General features: G+C 35.4%; 2 protein-coding genes across 2 annotated transcripts; one reads left to right on the forward strand and one right to left on the reverse strand.

Moving 5' to 3' along the window:
* Window positions 1–347: 347 nt before the first annotated feature.
* Window positions 348–3,698, forward strand: LOC124540014 (histone-arginine methyltransferase CARMER). The gene has a single exon (XM_047117413.1). The coding sequence runs from the start codon at window positions 499–501 to the stop codon at window positions 2,095–2,097; it is 1,599 nt and encodes a 532-aa protein (XP_046973369.1). The 5' UTR covers window positions 348–498; the 3' UTR covers window positions 2,098–3,698.
* Window positions 3,699–4,073: 375 nt separating this feature from the next.
* On the reverse strand, window positions 4,074–17,169 carry LOC124539984 (trafficking protein particle complex subunit 12). Its single transcript, XM_047117372.1, has 11 exons — window positions 16,961–17,169; window positions 16,592–16,851; window positions 16,100–16,180; window positions 15,703–15,783; window positions 14,644–14,824; window positions 11,321–11,478; window positions 10,353–10,496; window positions 9,575–9,718; window positions 8,615–8,778; window positions 7,048–7,171; window positions 4,074–4,393 (listed from the first exon to the last, which is right to left on the reverse strand). Exons 1-11 carry the CDS (start codon window positions 17,088–17,090, stop codon window positions 4,145–4,147), a joined length of 1,716 nt encoding a protein of 571 aa, XP_046973328.1. The 5' UTR covers window positions 17,091–17,169; the 3' UTR covers window positions 4,074–4,144.
* Between the last annotated feature and the right edge of the window lie 28 nt (window positions 17,170–17,197).

Below are 17,197 nucleotides of genomic sequence, written 5' to 3' on the forward strand. Positions count from 1 at the left end.
TAGTGTATAAACATATATTTGGTTTTATTTTAATCAAACAATTTAAAGCATTATCCTGTTTACGCAACCTATAAATGCTTAATTAAATTAAAATGTAATAAATTATACTGACCATAAACAAAATTATACAAATTTTAAATATTAGATGTTTATAATTGAATGTAACTACTATTGGTCTTTTACTTACTAGACTTATCGATTATAGGAATAAATTATAATAACATTTATTTTTACATTATTTTATAGCATCATTATTGAAAGTGAGCTTAAAATCTGTATTTTTAGGGCTGTATATACTCTTTCTTGTACACTACATGTTTTAAAAAAAAGTTAAATAGCACGCTGCCGCTGCAACCATAGACAAACTGGGGGAGGAAGTTTGTGAGTGATCGATTTTACACCGGCCTCTACAAAACTTCTCAACGGCATTTCTCTTTGTTTGCCGTACGCGTGCCTAATATCCAAACAAAAGTATCGAGTTCGAAGAGCATCCTAAAAATGGCGAACACGTTTCGCGGTGTGACGGTTTCCGCCGTCAATAATGACGGTGCTCTAACTCCGCGCTTCAACTTTCCTACAAACGTAAACGTGGATTACGACCCGCAAGGTCTAAGTGTAAAAGTGATACGTGCTGATCCTGTGCTGGCTCAGGAGGTGCTAGAGTTCCCCGTCCACAGCCAGAGCGAGTGTTCGCGAGTCGCCGGTCAATCGTATATTTTTACGATAGATAATGAGACTTTGTTTTTTAAGTTCGCTTCTGATGTTGACTGTCAGAACTTCCATTTGCTTGTTAGTAAAATCAAAGCTGGTCGATCATCATCTGTGTTTACGGTGCGTACGGAGGACTCGTCGGCGATGCAATATTTTCAGTTTTATGGTTACTTGAGCCAGCAGCAGAACATGATGCAAGACTATGTGAGAACGAGCACGTATCAGCGAGCCATATTATCAAATATCAATGATTTCAAAAATAAGGTAGTTCTAGATGTCGGCGCTGGCTCTGGTATCTTATCCTTCTTCGCGGCGCAGGCGGGTGCTCGTAAGGTATATGCCGTCGAAGCTAGCAACATGGCGCATCACGCGCAAGCCCTGGTCCGAGCTAACGGCCTGCATGATCGCATCACAGTCGTCGCGGGAAAAATAGAGGAAATAGAACTGCCGGAGAGTGTAGATGTTATTATTTCTGAACCCATGGGCTACATGCTGTACAATGAACGTATGTTAGAAACCTACTTACATGCTAAGAAATGGTTAAAACCGAACGGTAATATGTATCCTACTCGTGGTGATTTACACATAGCGCCATTCACAGATGATGCTCTGTTCATGGAGCAATACAACAAGGCAAACTTCTGGTACCAAGCATGCTTCCATGGAGTTGATCTCAGTGCATTACGCACAGCTGCTATGAAGGAATACTTCAGGCAACCTATTGTTGATACGTTCGATGTACGCATATGTATGTCGCGATCTGTGAGGCATGTTGTAGACTTTTTAAATGCCAATGAAACTGACTTACATCGCATCGAAGTGCCATTCAGATTTGAATTAACTCAGTCTGGAACTTGCCATGGTCTTGCGTTCTGGTTTGATGTGCTATTTGCGGGCACCACTCAGCATATATGGTTGTCTACAGCACCGACAGAGCCTCTTACTCATTGGTATCAAGTGAGATGCCTCCTCGAGACACCGATATTCGCAAAACAAGGCCAAGTACTCACAGGACGTGTGCTTTTATTAGCTAATAAGAGACAGAGTTATGATGTTACAATGGATATAAATTTGGAGGGAACAAATATTTCGTCATCGAACACATTAGACTTAAAGAATCCCTACTTCAGATATACAGGTGCCCCTGCTGCTCCACCGCCAGGAGTCAATACAACATCCCCGAGTGAGTCATACTGGAACTCTATTGAGTCAGCTGGATCTTTAAGCAATGGTCAGGGTGTTATTTTAACCGATGGTACACAGCAGTACTGTTCCACACCTGACCAGACCATTGCATATGGAGCCCACCCCAACATGATTAAAACAGTGATGCTTCAGGAGGAATTCATAAAGAGGATCGGGATTAGTCAAAACGGCGACATATAATCCGCAAAGTCGCGCCGAGCGCGCCTTAGGGCTATAAGGAACCGTCGCAATCGGTTGTGAACAATCTTCCGTTCAAACTTTATAGTGTGTAAGCGGACTTATTTATTAATACATCACAGTGGACTACTGTAAAATCGTGTAATTGATACAACATTGACAAGGCAGCTTGCCTTAATAAATCAGTTAGGTGTATGCTAAGTATAAATGATGCATTCAAAACTTGTATGTGTAGTTTCTGAATTGCATTTTCGATAATGTAAGAAGCAGTCAAACCTTTAATGCACCTTGTGGTGTAAATTTTCTTCTCAGTTTGTATGACGCTTACTAGTGTAATTTGGATACAGCTCCTAAAATATTTTTTTTTTGTAAATATGTCCTACACCCAGTTTGACACGGCGAAAATTGGCCAAATACATTACGACTGCTCGAGCTAAGGCTCCGTAGTTAGTTTAAGTAATTTAGATGTTCAAGTACACTTAGATTAAGCAATAAATGCTAATGATGATGCTTAATGATATAAATACTCATTAATCATTATTGCAATTGTATTGAACTCGTATGTGAATCAACCAGTGATTTTTGTATGTGACAATCAGGATTATGTTTTTTTATAAAATTATTTCTGTCTGCCAATCGGGGAAAGGGATTGTGGATTATATGAAACAATAGAATGATTATTTTTTCCCATATTTGTAGTGTTCAATTTAGATTTGTTTATTTTTAAACTATTACAATGTTGATGAATAATTTATTCTATGATATTATTCAGTCAGAAATTAGTCTTTAATTATATGTATTTATAAGGCTAATATTTATGTATATTGCATTAGTTAATATCAAAAATTTTGTCTGAAATGATTTAATATCAAATTTGTATAGGTTTGACATCAACATTATGATCACGTTACTTTAGTTTAATAAAAATGCAAATCTGAATTGAATTATTTCTACAAATATGTTTTATGTAAATATTAAGATAGGTTACTTAGGAGTGCTAAATGTTTTGACTTCTACAAAGCCAGTTGTATGTCACAGCAATCAGTATTCATCTTGTGTTCCATATTTGTAGATATAGCAATCTGAGAATCACATGCTATAAATATGAAAATGTCTTTTTTGCACTTGAATGTTTATACTAGTGTTGTATTAAATCTGTCTAAATTTTAAGGCAGGTAATAATTAATTAATGTATGTCTGAATTTATAAATCGATATGAATATTGACTATGTAAAATCAGTTTGAAATTTAGTCATTTTAAGTCTTAGGAATGGAATCGATCTATAGCCCGTCGAAATGATCTTTATAATAAATTTTACCATTTGAATATAAAGAGCTGTTTGCCTAGAGATAATGTTGTGGAAAAGAGGTTCTCTACAATTTTTATTATTCATATCTGATATCCATTAGTAATAATAATTGTAAGGAGCAATGGGTTATCTAAAGAACCAAAAAATTTAATATTTTGGAAACAATACATGGGTTGGTACATTTTGGCAGTAGATTCAATTACAAAATAAACTATTAGTGATATGCAACAATTTTAATGTATTTAATCTGTATTTACTTATTATTTCCAATATATACTGAGATTTCTAGAACAAGTGCAGACATTCAAACATTCATTAATTATATATAGTTTCTTAAACACGACTACCTCAAATATTGGCAGACGAATCTGAAATAATTACGATACAGCAGGATTTTAATTCCATGACAAAGGAAGGTTGCCAAGTATAGCCTTGATGTATCAAAAAATTTGGCACGTAGGAAAATGGATAGTTTGAAAAATCTTTGGTGGAAATAATTGGATAAGCAATATGTTTGGATTCTAATTAATAAACAAATTTTGTCACAAAAGCTTTTTCTAATTTTTCCTAATGACTTTTTTTCGTTTTATACTTTTCTCTCGATGGGTGAAATAAAAAACATTTTAATAGCGATATAATCTATTTTAAATAACTTTCACATATATACAAATGATTTACGACATACGGATGCCATATTTTAAAGATTTATTATTACATATAATATGAGCTAGTGTAAATAATTAGGTTAACTTTAAACATTCCAAAACATTAGGGATTGTATCGCTTTTATGTTTGCACAGCATTCTTAACAGATTGAGTTTCTTTTCGTTTGTTTTAGAAGATTCTAACTCGTATAGCGTGCAAAGGTTTATAAGTAGGCTCTCGTTTAATCCTCGTTCTGGATCAGAGTGGATTGCTTTTTGGAGTACAGCAATGGCCTCCTTGAGTCGTCCCATGTAGAGAAGACATACTGACAAGTTGTTTGCAACCTGTGAACAAATCAAATCAATTTATTCAAGTAAAATTCACAAAGAAGCGTTTTTGAATCGTCAACAATTAAATACTACCACCGTTTCGGAAAGCACCTTCTAGCGAGAAGAAACTCGCATAGTTGCTCTTTTCAAATAAACAGATTTACAAAGCTGTTGTAAATGTGCAATTTACAGTAATTAGTATCCTATGATGGAACCCGAGCCTATCTCCAGGCATTTCTTTCTAAAAAGTACTCTTTTAATGAATAATATGATTTATTTATTAATTTAGTCTTAATAATCTTTTTAAATTTTGAGAGCCGTAAATTTATTATATTTTCCGGTATCTTATTATATATGCGTATAATATATATGAAGTATGTACATGTACAATTAATTCTACTCTCAAATGGCATGGAAAACTTGAAATCCAAGATTTGTTTATTTACTCCATCATTGATTAAAATACGTTATATAATTATGCCTATTCTTTCAAGGTTTTAAATCACTGCGCTGATACCGTACCAAATCAATGAGAATACTAGGCGATCTCATAAGTGCGATCTCATAAGTGAACTCAAGTGTTGCCAGTTTAAGAGTATATATATCTCGTTTGCTAGGGATATGCTCATGAATATTATTTTAAACAAAAGCTTTATATATAAACTCTACCACAAGAAGAGTAAACTAAAATAACAACTTCGACATATCATTACAATATTATTGTCCGAAACTTGAATATTCATTATGTAATTTGCAAAGAAGGGGCGATTTGAATGTCGCGTGAAGTTAGAGGAAATTTGGAAGTGAATATAGGTGGTGAAGTGAATTCGTGTTATATTGCATGCAATGTGATATATCAATCATGAATTATGTATTTAAATATGTACAAAACAATAACAACAGCCTGTAAATTTTCCACTGCTGGGCTAAGGCCTGCTCTCCTTCTGAGGTGAAGGTTTGGGACATATTCCAAAACGCTGTTCCTAAGCGATTTGGTGGAATACACAGTGGTGGGTTTCCCCACGACGTTTCCCTTCACCGCCGAGCACGAGATGAATTATAAACACAAATTAAGCACATGAATATTCAGTGGTGCCTGGGTTTGAACCCGCAATCATCGCTTAAGACGAACGCGTTCTAACCACCGGGTCATCTCGCCTCATTTATTTATTTGTTGACTGGCTAAGCTGCCTAAGCTACCTCACGATGTTTTCCTTCACCGCTGAGCACGAGATGAATTATAAAGACAAATTAAGCACATGAATCAGCGGTGCTTGCCTCGGTTTGAACCCGCAATCATCGATTAAGATGCACGCGTTCTTACCACTGGGCCATCTCGACTCGACATACTTGATCACTCGTGCTTCAAACTACTAAGTATCGGTGTTTGGCAGTAGAATCTGAGGAGTTATTGATACACACCGGACGGGCTTGCACAAAGACATTACTAGGTAACCATTCTTAAATGTATAAAAGGGCGCCTTGAATGTTCGTAACGAGGGCAAGTATTTACGAGCTGGTAGAAGTAGAGTTCATATATGTCGCCGTTTGGACATTATGTATCAACAACAACAACGACAATAACAGCTAAATTTCTCACTGCTAGGCTAAAACCTCCTTTTCCTTTGAGGCGAAGGGTTGGAACATATTACACAACGCTGTTCCAATGTGGGCTTGTAGAATACACATGTGGCAGAATTTCTATGAAATTAGACACATGTAAGTTTCTCACGATGTTTTCCTTCACCGCCGAGCAAAAAATGAATTTGTAAACACAAATTAAGCACATGAATATTCAGTGGTGCTTGTCTGGGTTTGAACCCGCAATAATAGGTTGAGATGCACGCGTTCTAACAACTGAGCCATCTCGGCTCTCATATACCCGTGTAACATTATGTATCATTCTTATATTATACTAACTGAACCTGCGGGTTTACCGGCGCTAAAAATATGAAACAATCTTTTAAATTCCGTTTTCACGTATAGGGGAGGAGTTTCGTAATCTTAAGCGATGCCTACACCGTGTAAGGAACCTGCCTGAAAGTTTTCAAGTTTGTAGGTATAAAACCTATAATATACATCTTAATATAAGGCCTCTGATGATACAAAGAAGGAAAAATAAACAAACTAAAGTTCTGCTATAATATAATCTGCTATAATAGTAACAGTTCCAATTTAATATATCAAAATAATTTTACCTACAAATTTCCGATAGTAACAATTTCATAATGTATGTCATACATTATTCAAGATTTTAAAAAAAGAATATCGCATTAATTAGATGATAATTTACCGTTAACTAATCTCGTGCTTGGAAAAGTTTATGAACAAAATGTAAAGTAAAGAAACAGCCTGTAAATTTTCCACTGCTGGGGTAAGGCCTCCTCTTCCATTAAGGAGAGAGTTTGTAACATGTTCTACCACGCTGTTCCAATGCGGGTTGGTGGAATGCACATGTGGCAGAATTTCGATGAAATTAGACACATGCAGGTTTCTTCACGATGTTTTCTTTCACCGCCGAGCAAAAAATGAATTTGGAAACACAAATTAAGCACATGAATATTCAGTGGTGCTTGTCTTTAGTTTTGTCTGGGTCATCTCAGCTCTTATGAACAAAAAATCAAGCTTTTATATTTATAACATTGAAATCTATATTATAGTGTAATTACCATAATATTCGTTGGTTCCTGGTCGGCTGCTTTCGCGAAATTATTGTACGCGTCCTGGTACTTCCCATGAGCTATGTCTATAAGACCGAGGTCGACGTACTCTCGTACATCAGGCGTTGGGCATCTGAAATATGTCAATGAATTTCAAACATCGGAGTTTTGGAGAAAAAATCTTTTTTTTTAAATAAAGCTGTAAAAATTGAGTCTTTAGATTGAAAGCCGCATAGTAGGATATCTATGCACAGATTAAATAACTAAATTTTACGAAGACACTAGTAAATTAAAATAAACGATTCACACTTTATATATTATTCTAACATACATTAAATACATTATACACTTAGTATATGTATATATAATATTATGTATGTGTTGGTTTCAAGGCCGAATGAACTAGTGAAACTACAGGCACAAGGGACATAGTATCTTAGTAGTAGTTAGATATGTAAGGGATGGTTCATATATCTTACATTTAGTACAACCAATTTCTATGGGCAAGTTCATATATTTTAAATTTGTAATATAAAAATCATTTTTGAATGAGACTTCAATTGATTTACATAATTTTATAACATGCTTTACGGATTAATTGTCGCCCTCGCTCACGATTTAAGAGCTGGTCGTCAAATGTTAGGTATGAAAAAGAAGATAATTATTATATATTTTTGCCTTGGGGTTTAATAGTATAACCAACATTTTATCAGTTAAAATTTTACTGAGTTGGCAGAAAAAATGTAACAAATAGATATATAGACAGACAATTTAATGTGCAGCTTCAATATTAGCATAAAAAAATATGATCAACGGAATGGTCACATACATACACATGAAAAATCAGATTAATATAACATTATATATTAAAATATTTCTTGAACTCTTGAATTGCATCTAAATGAAGGAAAATATTAAATTAAATGCACAGATTATAGCAGATTATAAGCAACAGAATATTACCAGTTTTTATATTAGAAATACACATACAATGTTCAATATCAAATATATTATCCTGGTTCCATAGCAGCTTCATGTGAGCTATTGTTTGAACCGTGAAATAAGTTTCCTGTTTGAACAAGTCTCAAGTCGATCTTCCATCCGATCCACCATAAACACTGACCCGACTCCTGCTCGGCAGGTCAGGAATTTGGAGCAACGCAGAGGGCGTTGAACCGACCACGCCATCCGAGTTGCTCCAGACCCCCGACCGCAATCGGGGTCGCGGTCGCAGCCCGAGAATCAACGCCATCAGTTCCTTCAACCTTCGCGGGAGCAGCATCCTTTCCGGCGAGCAGAGCCCTTCGCTGATATAAGATTGTTCTGGTGATAGCCGGCAAAACCTGGATGTCAGTCAGCGGCGTAGCTAAGTGAGGAAGGGCCCAGTGCATAGAAAAATAATCCCCCCCCCATCCCTTTTTAACTAATAATTACCCTTTAAAACTATAGATAGCAAATAAGAAAACTTGAGAGCATCGTGATTTTCTAGCTACAGAAGCTTAATTTAGAAGGTTTAGTTTAGAGGGCCCCCTGAACTCCGGGGCCCCAATGCACTCCACCTCCTGGCCTTACTCACAGATGGTGTCGCAGGTCGCGCGCGGCGTCGCAGTGTCTGGCGGCGGCGCGCACGTGCCCGGCCAGGAGCGCCACGCGGCACAGCGCACTGGCCAGGGCCCGGCGCTGCCCCGGGGGCCCCGCCGCGCCCAGGGACGACAGGATCTTACTTGCCAGTCGGTAGTCCTATCGACCGGAAACTTAGCGTTTCTATCCATCTAATTCCATATTCAAATTCATTAAGTGCCCCTGCAGCTTGTAATGTAATTGTAATGTTCTACGATTTAATATCCTTCTACGGTGGATCGAAAAATAAATTGTGAATTACTGTAATCAGTGTATATTATGAGTTAAAAAATGGTTATTTACTAACGAAACATGAAAATAATACTTAATTTATTCAAAAATCAATAAATAAAAATGCATTTTTTTCAAACGTTTGTCACGTGACACAAAACGCTCCTGATTGGCTGGGCTTATGATGAAGTCACTTTCTTGTAAACCTTGCTTTTCTACTATATGTACAACAGATTAAAATACAGCAAAGTGACGTCACCGACCCCATTGCAGCGCCATATTGTCCAAGTAGCGTTTTCGCGCGCTATTTAAATATGGAATTTTAAATATGATATTTTTCGGCAAATATGTACTAGAAATAAAAAAAAAAACCACTTTTACTGGGTTCCTTAACCTCTACTAAATAATATAAAATGGATTTTAAAAACCAGTCAAATAGCCTATTACGGTGTTTTTAGGTAGACCTCCTTATTTTAAGGCATAGGTTTGAATCTTATTGTGCCACTTTTCTGCGAGATTCATTTGTCAGAATGACATACAAAACGTACCGTACGTACGTTATTTTTCTTCAGCCCCAATGAAAACTTGGTATTAATAAATTAACCATAAATTCAAGTGAAAAAGTTAGAAATGAATGAGCAAAGAACGAATGAATTATCATAATTGCGATGAAGTATAACGATACCTTTAATGCAATCGCACAGTTCACGATCGAATGTAAAACTCGTGTCTGTCTACCAGTCCAAAGCCGCAACGATTCGTTCTGGTCATCTATTGAGATGTTGCCGGTACCATCTTCAGTCTTACCCTCGTTCAGGTTTGCTATCATCTACCATAAACATATTAATCTTACAGATTACAACAACAACAGCCTGTAAATTCCCACTGCTGGGCTAAGGGCCTCCTCTCCCTTTGAGAAGGTTTGGAACATATACCACGCTGTTCCAATGCGGGTTGGTGGAATACACATGTGGCAGAATTTCTACGAAATTTGTCACATGCAGGTTTCCTCACGATGTTTTCCTTCACCGCCGAGCACGAGATGAATTATAAAGACAAATTAAGCACATGAATCAGCGGTGCTTGCCTGATTGCCAAGAACTAGAATGTCCTTTCTGCCTGTAGTTATGCTGGCTGAGTCACAATTCAAACTGGTTCAAAACAATACTAAGTATTGCTACTAAGCGGTAGAATATATAATGGAGTGTTTGGTACATATACAGGAAAGCAAACACAGAGGCCTAACCAAAATTGCAATTACAGGCACATGGGAATTAATACCTTAGTCCCCAAGGTTAGTTGCATGGTTTGGAAGAAATGGGTAATATTTTTACAGCCCCATTATTTCTGGGCGATGGTAATCACTATTAAATATTTCATATTAAAAAGGAATCACCTTGCTTCACACGATTTTAATTTAGAAATTACCAGGGCACCATAAAATGCTAGGAAATAACACTGACCTGTTCTATGACGTCGAGCATCGCGTACAATCTGTCCATTGCCTCTTCTGGTTTATTTACGTGCATTGGTAGTTCGGCGATCAAGAGACGCAATGAGAACGGCACCAGTGAACCGGTTCGGTTCTCGTACGATTCTGGATAGAACTGGAACATAGATTAATGTCCAGAGATAACATTCTCACTTAAAATTCTACATACATGGAGGTGAAGATAAACTTAACATATTACTTATGGCTATGTATGTAGTTACCTACTCACTTATTATTCAAACTGGAACGCGACATCTTTGGTGGTTGAATATGAGAAGAGATTTTCTAATACTAGCGACCCGCCCCGACTTCGCACGGGTGCAATACTGATACTAAATATACTAAAGAATTTGTTTATTTACGACATCACATTACAAACTTCTAAAATTATCTGTGTTTCTTTACTATATTGTCCATGTATTATATACAAAAACCTTCCTCTCGAATCACTACCCATTAATAAAAACCGCATTAAAATCCGTTGCGTAGTTTTAAAGATTTAAGCATACATAAGGATATAGGGACAGAGAAAGCGACTTTGTTTTGTACTATGTAGTTATGACAAATGACCCAGGTACGTAAAGACGACCAAACTATGACAATTTTATTCTCCCTTCCATCTTAATTGGGCAGGGTTATATCCCTAGAAAATAGGCTTTAGCTTACTCTGATCAAATGAGGCAGAAAGACAAATAAACAACTTAATAACTGACGCTAACATTTCCATCATTATCTTTGGTATAATCTGCGTCACTTTTAACGATCATAAGCTAGTCTTGATCAGGTTCATTAAAGAGTAAATTTGTGTCCTCTTAGTTATACTAGCTCACTCACTCTTCAAAACGGAACACAAGACTACGAAAAACACTACAGAGGTCATAATTACATGAAGGCCGTTCAAAAAAATGAATCAAGAAAATCATTCAAAATAAAAAGTACCTGATAAAACATATCCGGCTTAGAGAAATCACCGAACGGCTCAGCCTCCTTCATCAATGGCTCATAAAGTTTAATGCGGCACATGACTGCGAATCTCGTCAACCAGAGCTGTAACGACCTTGGCGTGTGCTTAGTTGGTCTGTGCATGCGACCTGCGCCTGTGAATTGGAAATACACCTCCCTCATTAAAAAATAACCTGCCACTGGACCTAGGCCTCCTTTTCTGAAGAGAGCGCAAGACTCTAGAGGTCTTAGTTGAATTGACATTGGTTTGCAGAGTTATTCCATTCTATACTGATTATCTCATGTTTGCATTCGGTCTATACAGGATCATTCGTTAATTATTGTCAACTAGTTTCCATACTAACTTAGATAGTTACATAAGTTCAGATCACTTACCATTATAGATTATTTATACCTTAATTAACAAAATGAAGACGTTTTATTTAATTTTATATTTATCATACAAGTAACAGTAAGTAACAGTAGTAACAGCCCGTAAATTTCCCACTCTTGGACTAAAGCCGCTTTTGCAGTGCAGGTTGGTGGAATACACATGTGGCAGAATTTCTATGAAATTAGACACATGCAGGTTTCCTCAGAATGTTTTCTTCACCGCCGAGCACGAGATGAATTATAAAATACAAATTAAGCACATATACATATATAGTGGTGCTTGCCTGGGTTTGAACCCCGAAATCATCGGTTAAGATGCAAGCGTTCTAACCACTGGGCCATCTCAGCTCTATCATACAAGTATTGAAATATTAATGCAGATAATTAATATCGCATTGAAATTACGCCTTAATATTTAAAGCTACGTAAGCCAGACATTAAGACTAGTCATAATACGGATAAGAATATACTTTATGCAATGTCCGTGCTGATCCCGCACAAGGAGCAAGGATATGTTTTAATAACAACATTATTTCAACAAAGTTAACCTTCAAATTTCTTTCGAAAAATAAAAGTTCATAAGGCAGTCACGTTACTATATAAGCTTTGAATTATTACGATATTGGTAAGATATACTGATAATGATTGTCGAATACTCATCTTCATAATTACATAAGCGAATTAATCACTTTAAATAATTAAAATAACATAACATACTCCTACTTGCATCACCAAAACAACTTTTATTTCACAAGTATTTGAGTACCAAGTTTTAATAAACAGGACGACACTGCTTATTAAAGTCATACTATTCATATTTCAAAACTACAAAATCAAATCCACTCAAAAAAAAACTCTTAAACTAACGATAAGCAACATTATTTTCATGTCCGATCATAAATTATTATATGTAGAAGCAAAACAAAGAAATGTCATGATATTTCTTAATCTACCCTCATTGCTTTTACATTTTAAACAACATATTTCATAATAGATGGAGCTGTACGCTTTTAAATCGCGCTTATGTTGTTTTATTCGATCAAGCTAAGAGGTTTTTAGAATATTTAATTTTCATGGTTATACTGATTTTCTTTTATCTTGAAAGGGCTGCAGTTGGTCGACAAACTGTAGCCTAATAATTATTAATAATATCTTTGTAAAAGTAACTCGATCTGTTTGTTACCTTATCTTAACTAAAACTTTGCGATTTGACAACATTTTAAGTAACCTAAATCTGTTTGCAGTTTTATCAATAACTGACTTAGAAAACTATTCAGGATATCGATAGTACAATCGATAGTATCGTTTTGGTCATACTATAGTATAGATCAGAGGTTCGCAACTTCTTGGTAGGCAAGGGCCACAAAGGCAGGCAGGCAAAATAAACTTTAGGCGGGCCGCAGTCTTAAAATTTATCTTATAGGCCCAATATACCTACCCATAATTAATTAGTGTTAATTGTCATATTTCATAAGAAAGAAAAATGCTATTAATATTTTTTAAAGGTACATTTTTTTAGTCTTTTTTACAGAATTTAATTCGTACAATAAATAAATCCATTATGTATATATGTTTGGGCTTTATAGCTAGAAAAATAAGAAATGATAACTACAAACGACCTAAATAGGAAACAGCTGATTTTACACAAAATTTTAGTGTGATGTCTCAGACATCATTTTTGCATTTGAGATGCTATTTCCTGAATGTTACCTGTAATATTTGTCAACTTTTTTATAATACAGTCACGGACTGCAAGGAAGGTGTTCGCACCGCGTGTTGCCGACCGCAGTTATAGATGTCGGTAAATACATTTTGAGCAAAGGATAGTGACGAAGTCAAAGTTATCGTTGATTATCTGATTTATCATTGAATATTGTTATTTTTTTGAAACGCGTCTTTAGACATCGAAGGTCTTATTTAATTATGTTAATTCTACGCTTCTACGAGGAGACACACAATTATTAAACTTAAGAGTATACTCAAATGTATGTTAAATCGAAGAATATAGCACAAAACTATCGATAGTTTAAGTTAAAAGTTTTATTAATACTATTTTTGTACTGCAGAAGAGATCGATTCGTGCAATTTATAACCTTGGCCCAAAAGAAAATAATGACTGTCACTTCTCAATTTGTTTTTGATAATGTTATGTATGTACGCAAAAACATAAATGATTTTCCCAAAAGTTGTGACGTAAATTCCATGATACTACAGCACTTATGACTTTCTAGTTGACTGTTCACCTTGGGAATGAGATGATCGCCTCCAGGCTGTTTCAAATAACAAAAATATGTTTATTTTTACTAAATTGTAAATTGACATTATAAAAAAAAAAAAAAATTACCCTTTGAGTTTCTTTCGCCGGTTCTTCTCAGGTCTGAGGTATTATATTCCGAACCGGTGGTAGATTTTCGTTAATCAATAAGAAAGTGTCAACAATTTTGAATAAAGGTTTTTGACTTAGACTTTGAAAAGAAATGTTTTTTGCAATACTGTTTGTCTGTTTGTTTGTTTGAGTGTATTTACAGTTTATTAAAAATTTAAGGAACTAAAGTTATTTAGTTAAACTCGATATCATTATTTTAGCTAGCAATTTCCATATAAAGGCTTACCGAAGTACCGACTATTGTTATAGAAATAACATAAAAGTCCTGGAATTAAGTTTTATTTAGCCCGAAGTTATGCTTTTCATGAATGTGTGTATTAGGAAAAAGTGCATACTTAAATTCTTTGTCTCTGAATAGATAGTTAGTACATTAGAGGGCTATGCACAGTACGGCTACCGAATGTCGTAGGACTCTGTAGTAATAAATAGTGATAATTGTACAACTTTATCGATGATTTTCATTTAATATTTGACTTTGGAGATATGTCCTTTTGCAACTAATATGTCTTCAAGAATTCAATGAAATCTTATTAAGTCCTACCTTGTCCAGCTGCACTGATGAGTGTGGCCGTGAGGTTGATTGCCGACCGTAAATAGCCCGTACGAAGTAATTCCCTCAACCCAGCCTCGTCTCTGCTCACGTGCTCCGCGCGGACCACACCGTGTATCCCAGCCGAACTTACTCCGAGGTATTTAACAGCTACTTCTTGGAGTGCATCAGCCTAAAATGTTCATTACGATATTGGTAGGCCTGTTAAATGGGCAACCTGATGATAGGTATTCATCATCGCCTAATACATTAGTAGTGGTCCCGCTAAGGAGGGTTTGGAACATATTCAACCACGCTGTTTCAATTCGGGTTGGTTGAAAGCGCATGTGGCAGAATTTCGATGAAATTTCGTGCAGGTTTCCTCACGATGTTTTCCTTTAACGCCGAGCATAAGATGAATTATAAACAGAAATTAAGCACATGTACATATATAGTGGTGCTTGAACTAGGTTTGAACCCGAAATCACTGGGTCATCTCAGCTCAAAGAAAGAAATCGCCGTAAGATATTTTAGGCACTATTTATAACTCCAATGAATCAACAACTAAGTATTACTGCTTGGGGGTAGAATTAGTGGGTGGTTCCTTCCCCGGCGGGTTTACACAAAATCCTACCCACAGAGAGTTCCTACAGAGAGTTAGCGGACTCTCTTAATCTGATAACATCTCCTTCCATGGTTACATAAACATAGAAATCTGGACGGCTGACGAAAATTCCTTGACAGAAATGAACAAGTTTTTAATAGCCAAATCGACTTGATGGAAAGCTTTAGATTTATGAAGTAGCCACTAGATCAAGAAACATTTTTTTTGTATTATTATTTGACAAGTTTCAAGGCTTCTCTATTGACTTGAAAAAAATCGTTAGAAACCTGATGTGGACACCAGATAACAATTATGGTATCCTGACAGTCCAGTCACTGTGAAGAAAATATTATATCACCATCAACTCTCACTTCCACACATCTCACTCAGTTCAGCCACAGGATTCATTGCTTTATGTGCTTTCTAAGTATTTATTAAATAAATGTCTTAAAAAAATATAAACTTACCAATTCTTCTTCCAAAACTATCCCCGGCATTGTAAGAACTTCTCTTTCAGGGAAAAACGAACCCTTCGGTGAAGATTGTGCCTGAGTAAAGATTCAATCACAAAATTAATCTATTGAATAGATTATATTATTAATATTTTTATTTTTACAGTAAATATTTTATCTATTTATAAAATATTTACTGTAAAAATAAAAATAGCAATACTTACTACACTATATTAAAACATTACTTCCTACTAATTCCATACTGTGAATTTTGTAGAGATATATCCTAGTGAAAAATAGGCTACATATTTTTTACAGTACAGTACTACACTATAATACTGCTAAGTCACTATTGTTCGTATTATAGTGTAAAGAGTATTATAAGCTACAGTATTCTAAATTTAAATATTACCTTTAATAATGTTTTCTTAGCATCTTCATTGGGAATCCATGCATCTCTTCTCCGGTCTGCGTCTTTATCTATTGGTTGATTCTGAAACAACATAATATGTCAAGCAAAAAACATTTGAATGACATAGCTGAGTAACATCATTAACAACTTTTTTTTTTCAGAGACAAATATGAACACTGCTCTGATATATTTTTTTACAATTAAGGTTTTTTAAGATTTAAATATTAACCATCTCTGCTTTCAATAAATATAGGTATATAGATAATAGAGAAAGAATAAATGTATACAATCTTAAATATAGAATTGTTTTCTAAAAAAAAAAAATATGTTTGAACACATTCCTAAATTAGGACTATTCTTTATTTAAATGCAAAGTTATGACTTTAAAAGGCTTATCAGATTTCTAGTTATTCATTTATAATGACCAATAGAGATCAATCAATTTCTATGAAAATTAATTCCTTAAAAATACGCATAAAGTTTTGATGTTACCTTAATACTTAATCCATCCATAGCATCAGATAGCACGGAAGTTGTATTAACACTGCTCTTGATAGATCCGATTTGGGGTTCCGGCCCAATTGTGTCGAAGAATGTTGATGGATCAGGCAGGTTTGCAGCTGGAATGGCCGTGGAACCGCTCACAGTGGGCACGACGTTGGTAAAAGTCATCTCTTGAGGCATTTTATTTTGTATGAAAGACGTAGTCATATTTTGTGGGAAAATTCCCGTTGCAGTAGTCTGCGGACGTGCTACAAAAAGAAAATTAAGTATATTAACGTTAATGTTAAAATTTTCTCAGCAAAATTGAAATATATCTTTTTACGACTGTATTTATTTTGTTATATTACGAATACGAACTGTCGGGATCTCCCAAATAAACACTCTGTATCATATCTGTTGGCGATGTCCCTATCTCGTCGAAGAATTGAGAAGCAGGCGGTACTTCATTACTGCCAAAATATTGGCTTAAACTGGGCTTGTTATCCATATTTTTGCGATTGATTACATCGGTTTATTGATCACTATTGTGTTTCTGTCAAAACCTAGTATAGAATATACTCTGTGACTATGACTGTCAAAACTAAGTGTCATTTT

The sequence above is a fragment of the Vanessa cardui genome, chromosome 24 (assembly GCF_905220365.1).
Source record: "Vanessa cardui chromosome 24, ilVanCard2.1, whole genome shotgun sequence".
In the NCBI taxonomy this organism is placed as follows: Eukaryota; Metazoa; Arthropoda; class Insecta; order Lepidoptera; family Nymphalidae; genus Vanessa; species Vanessa cardui.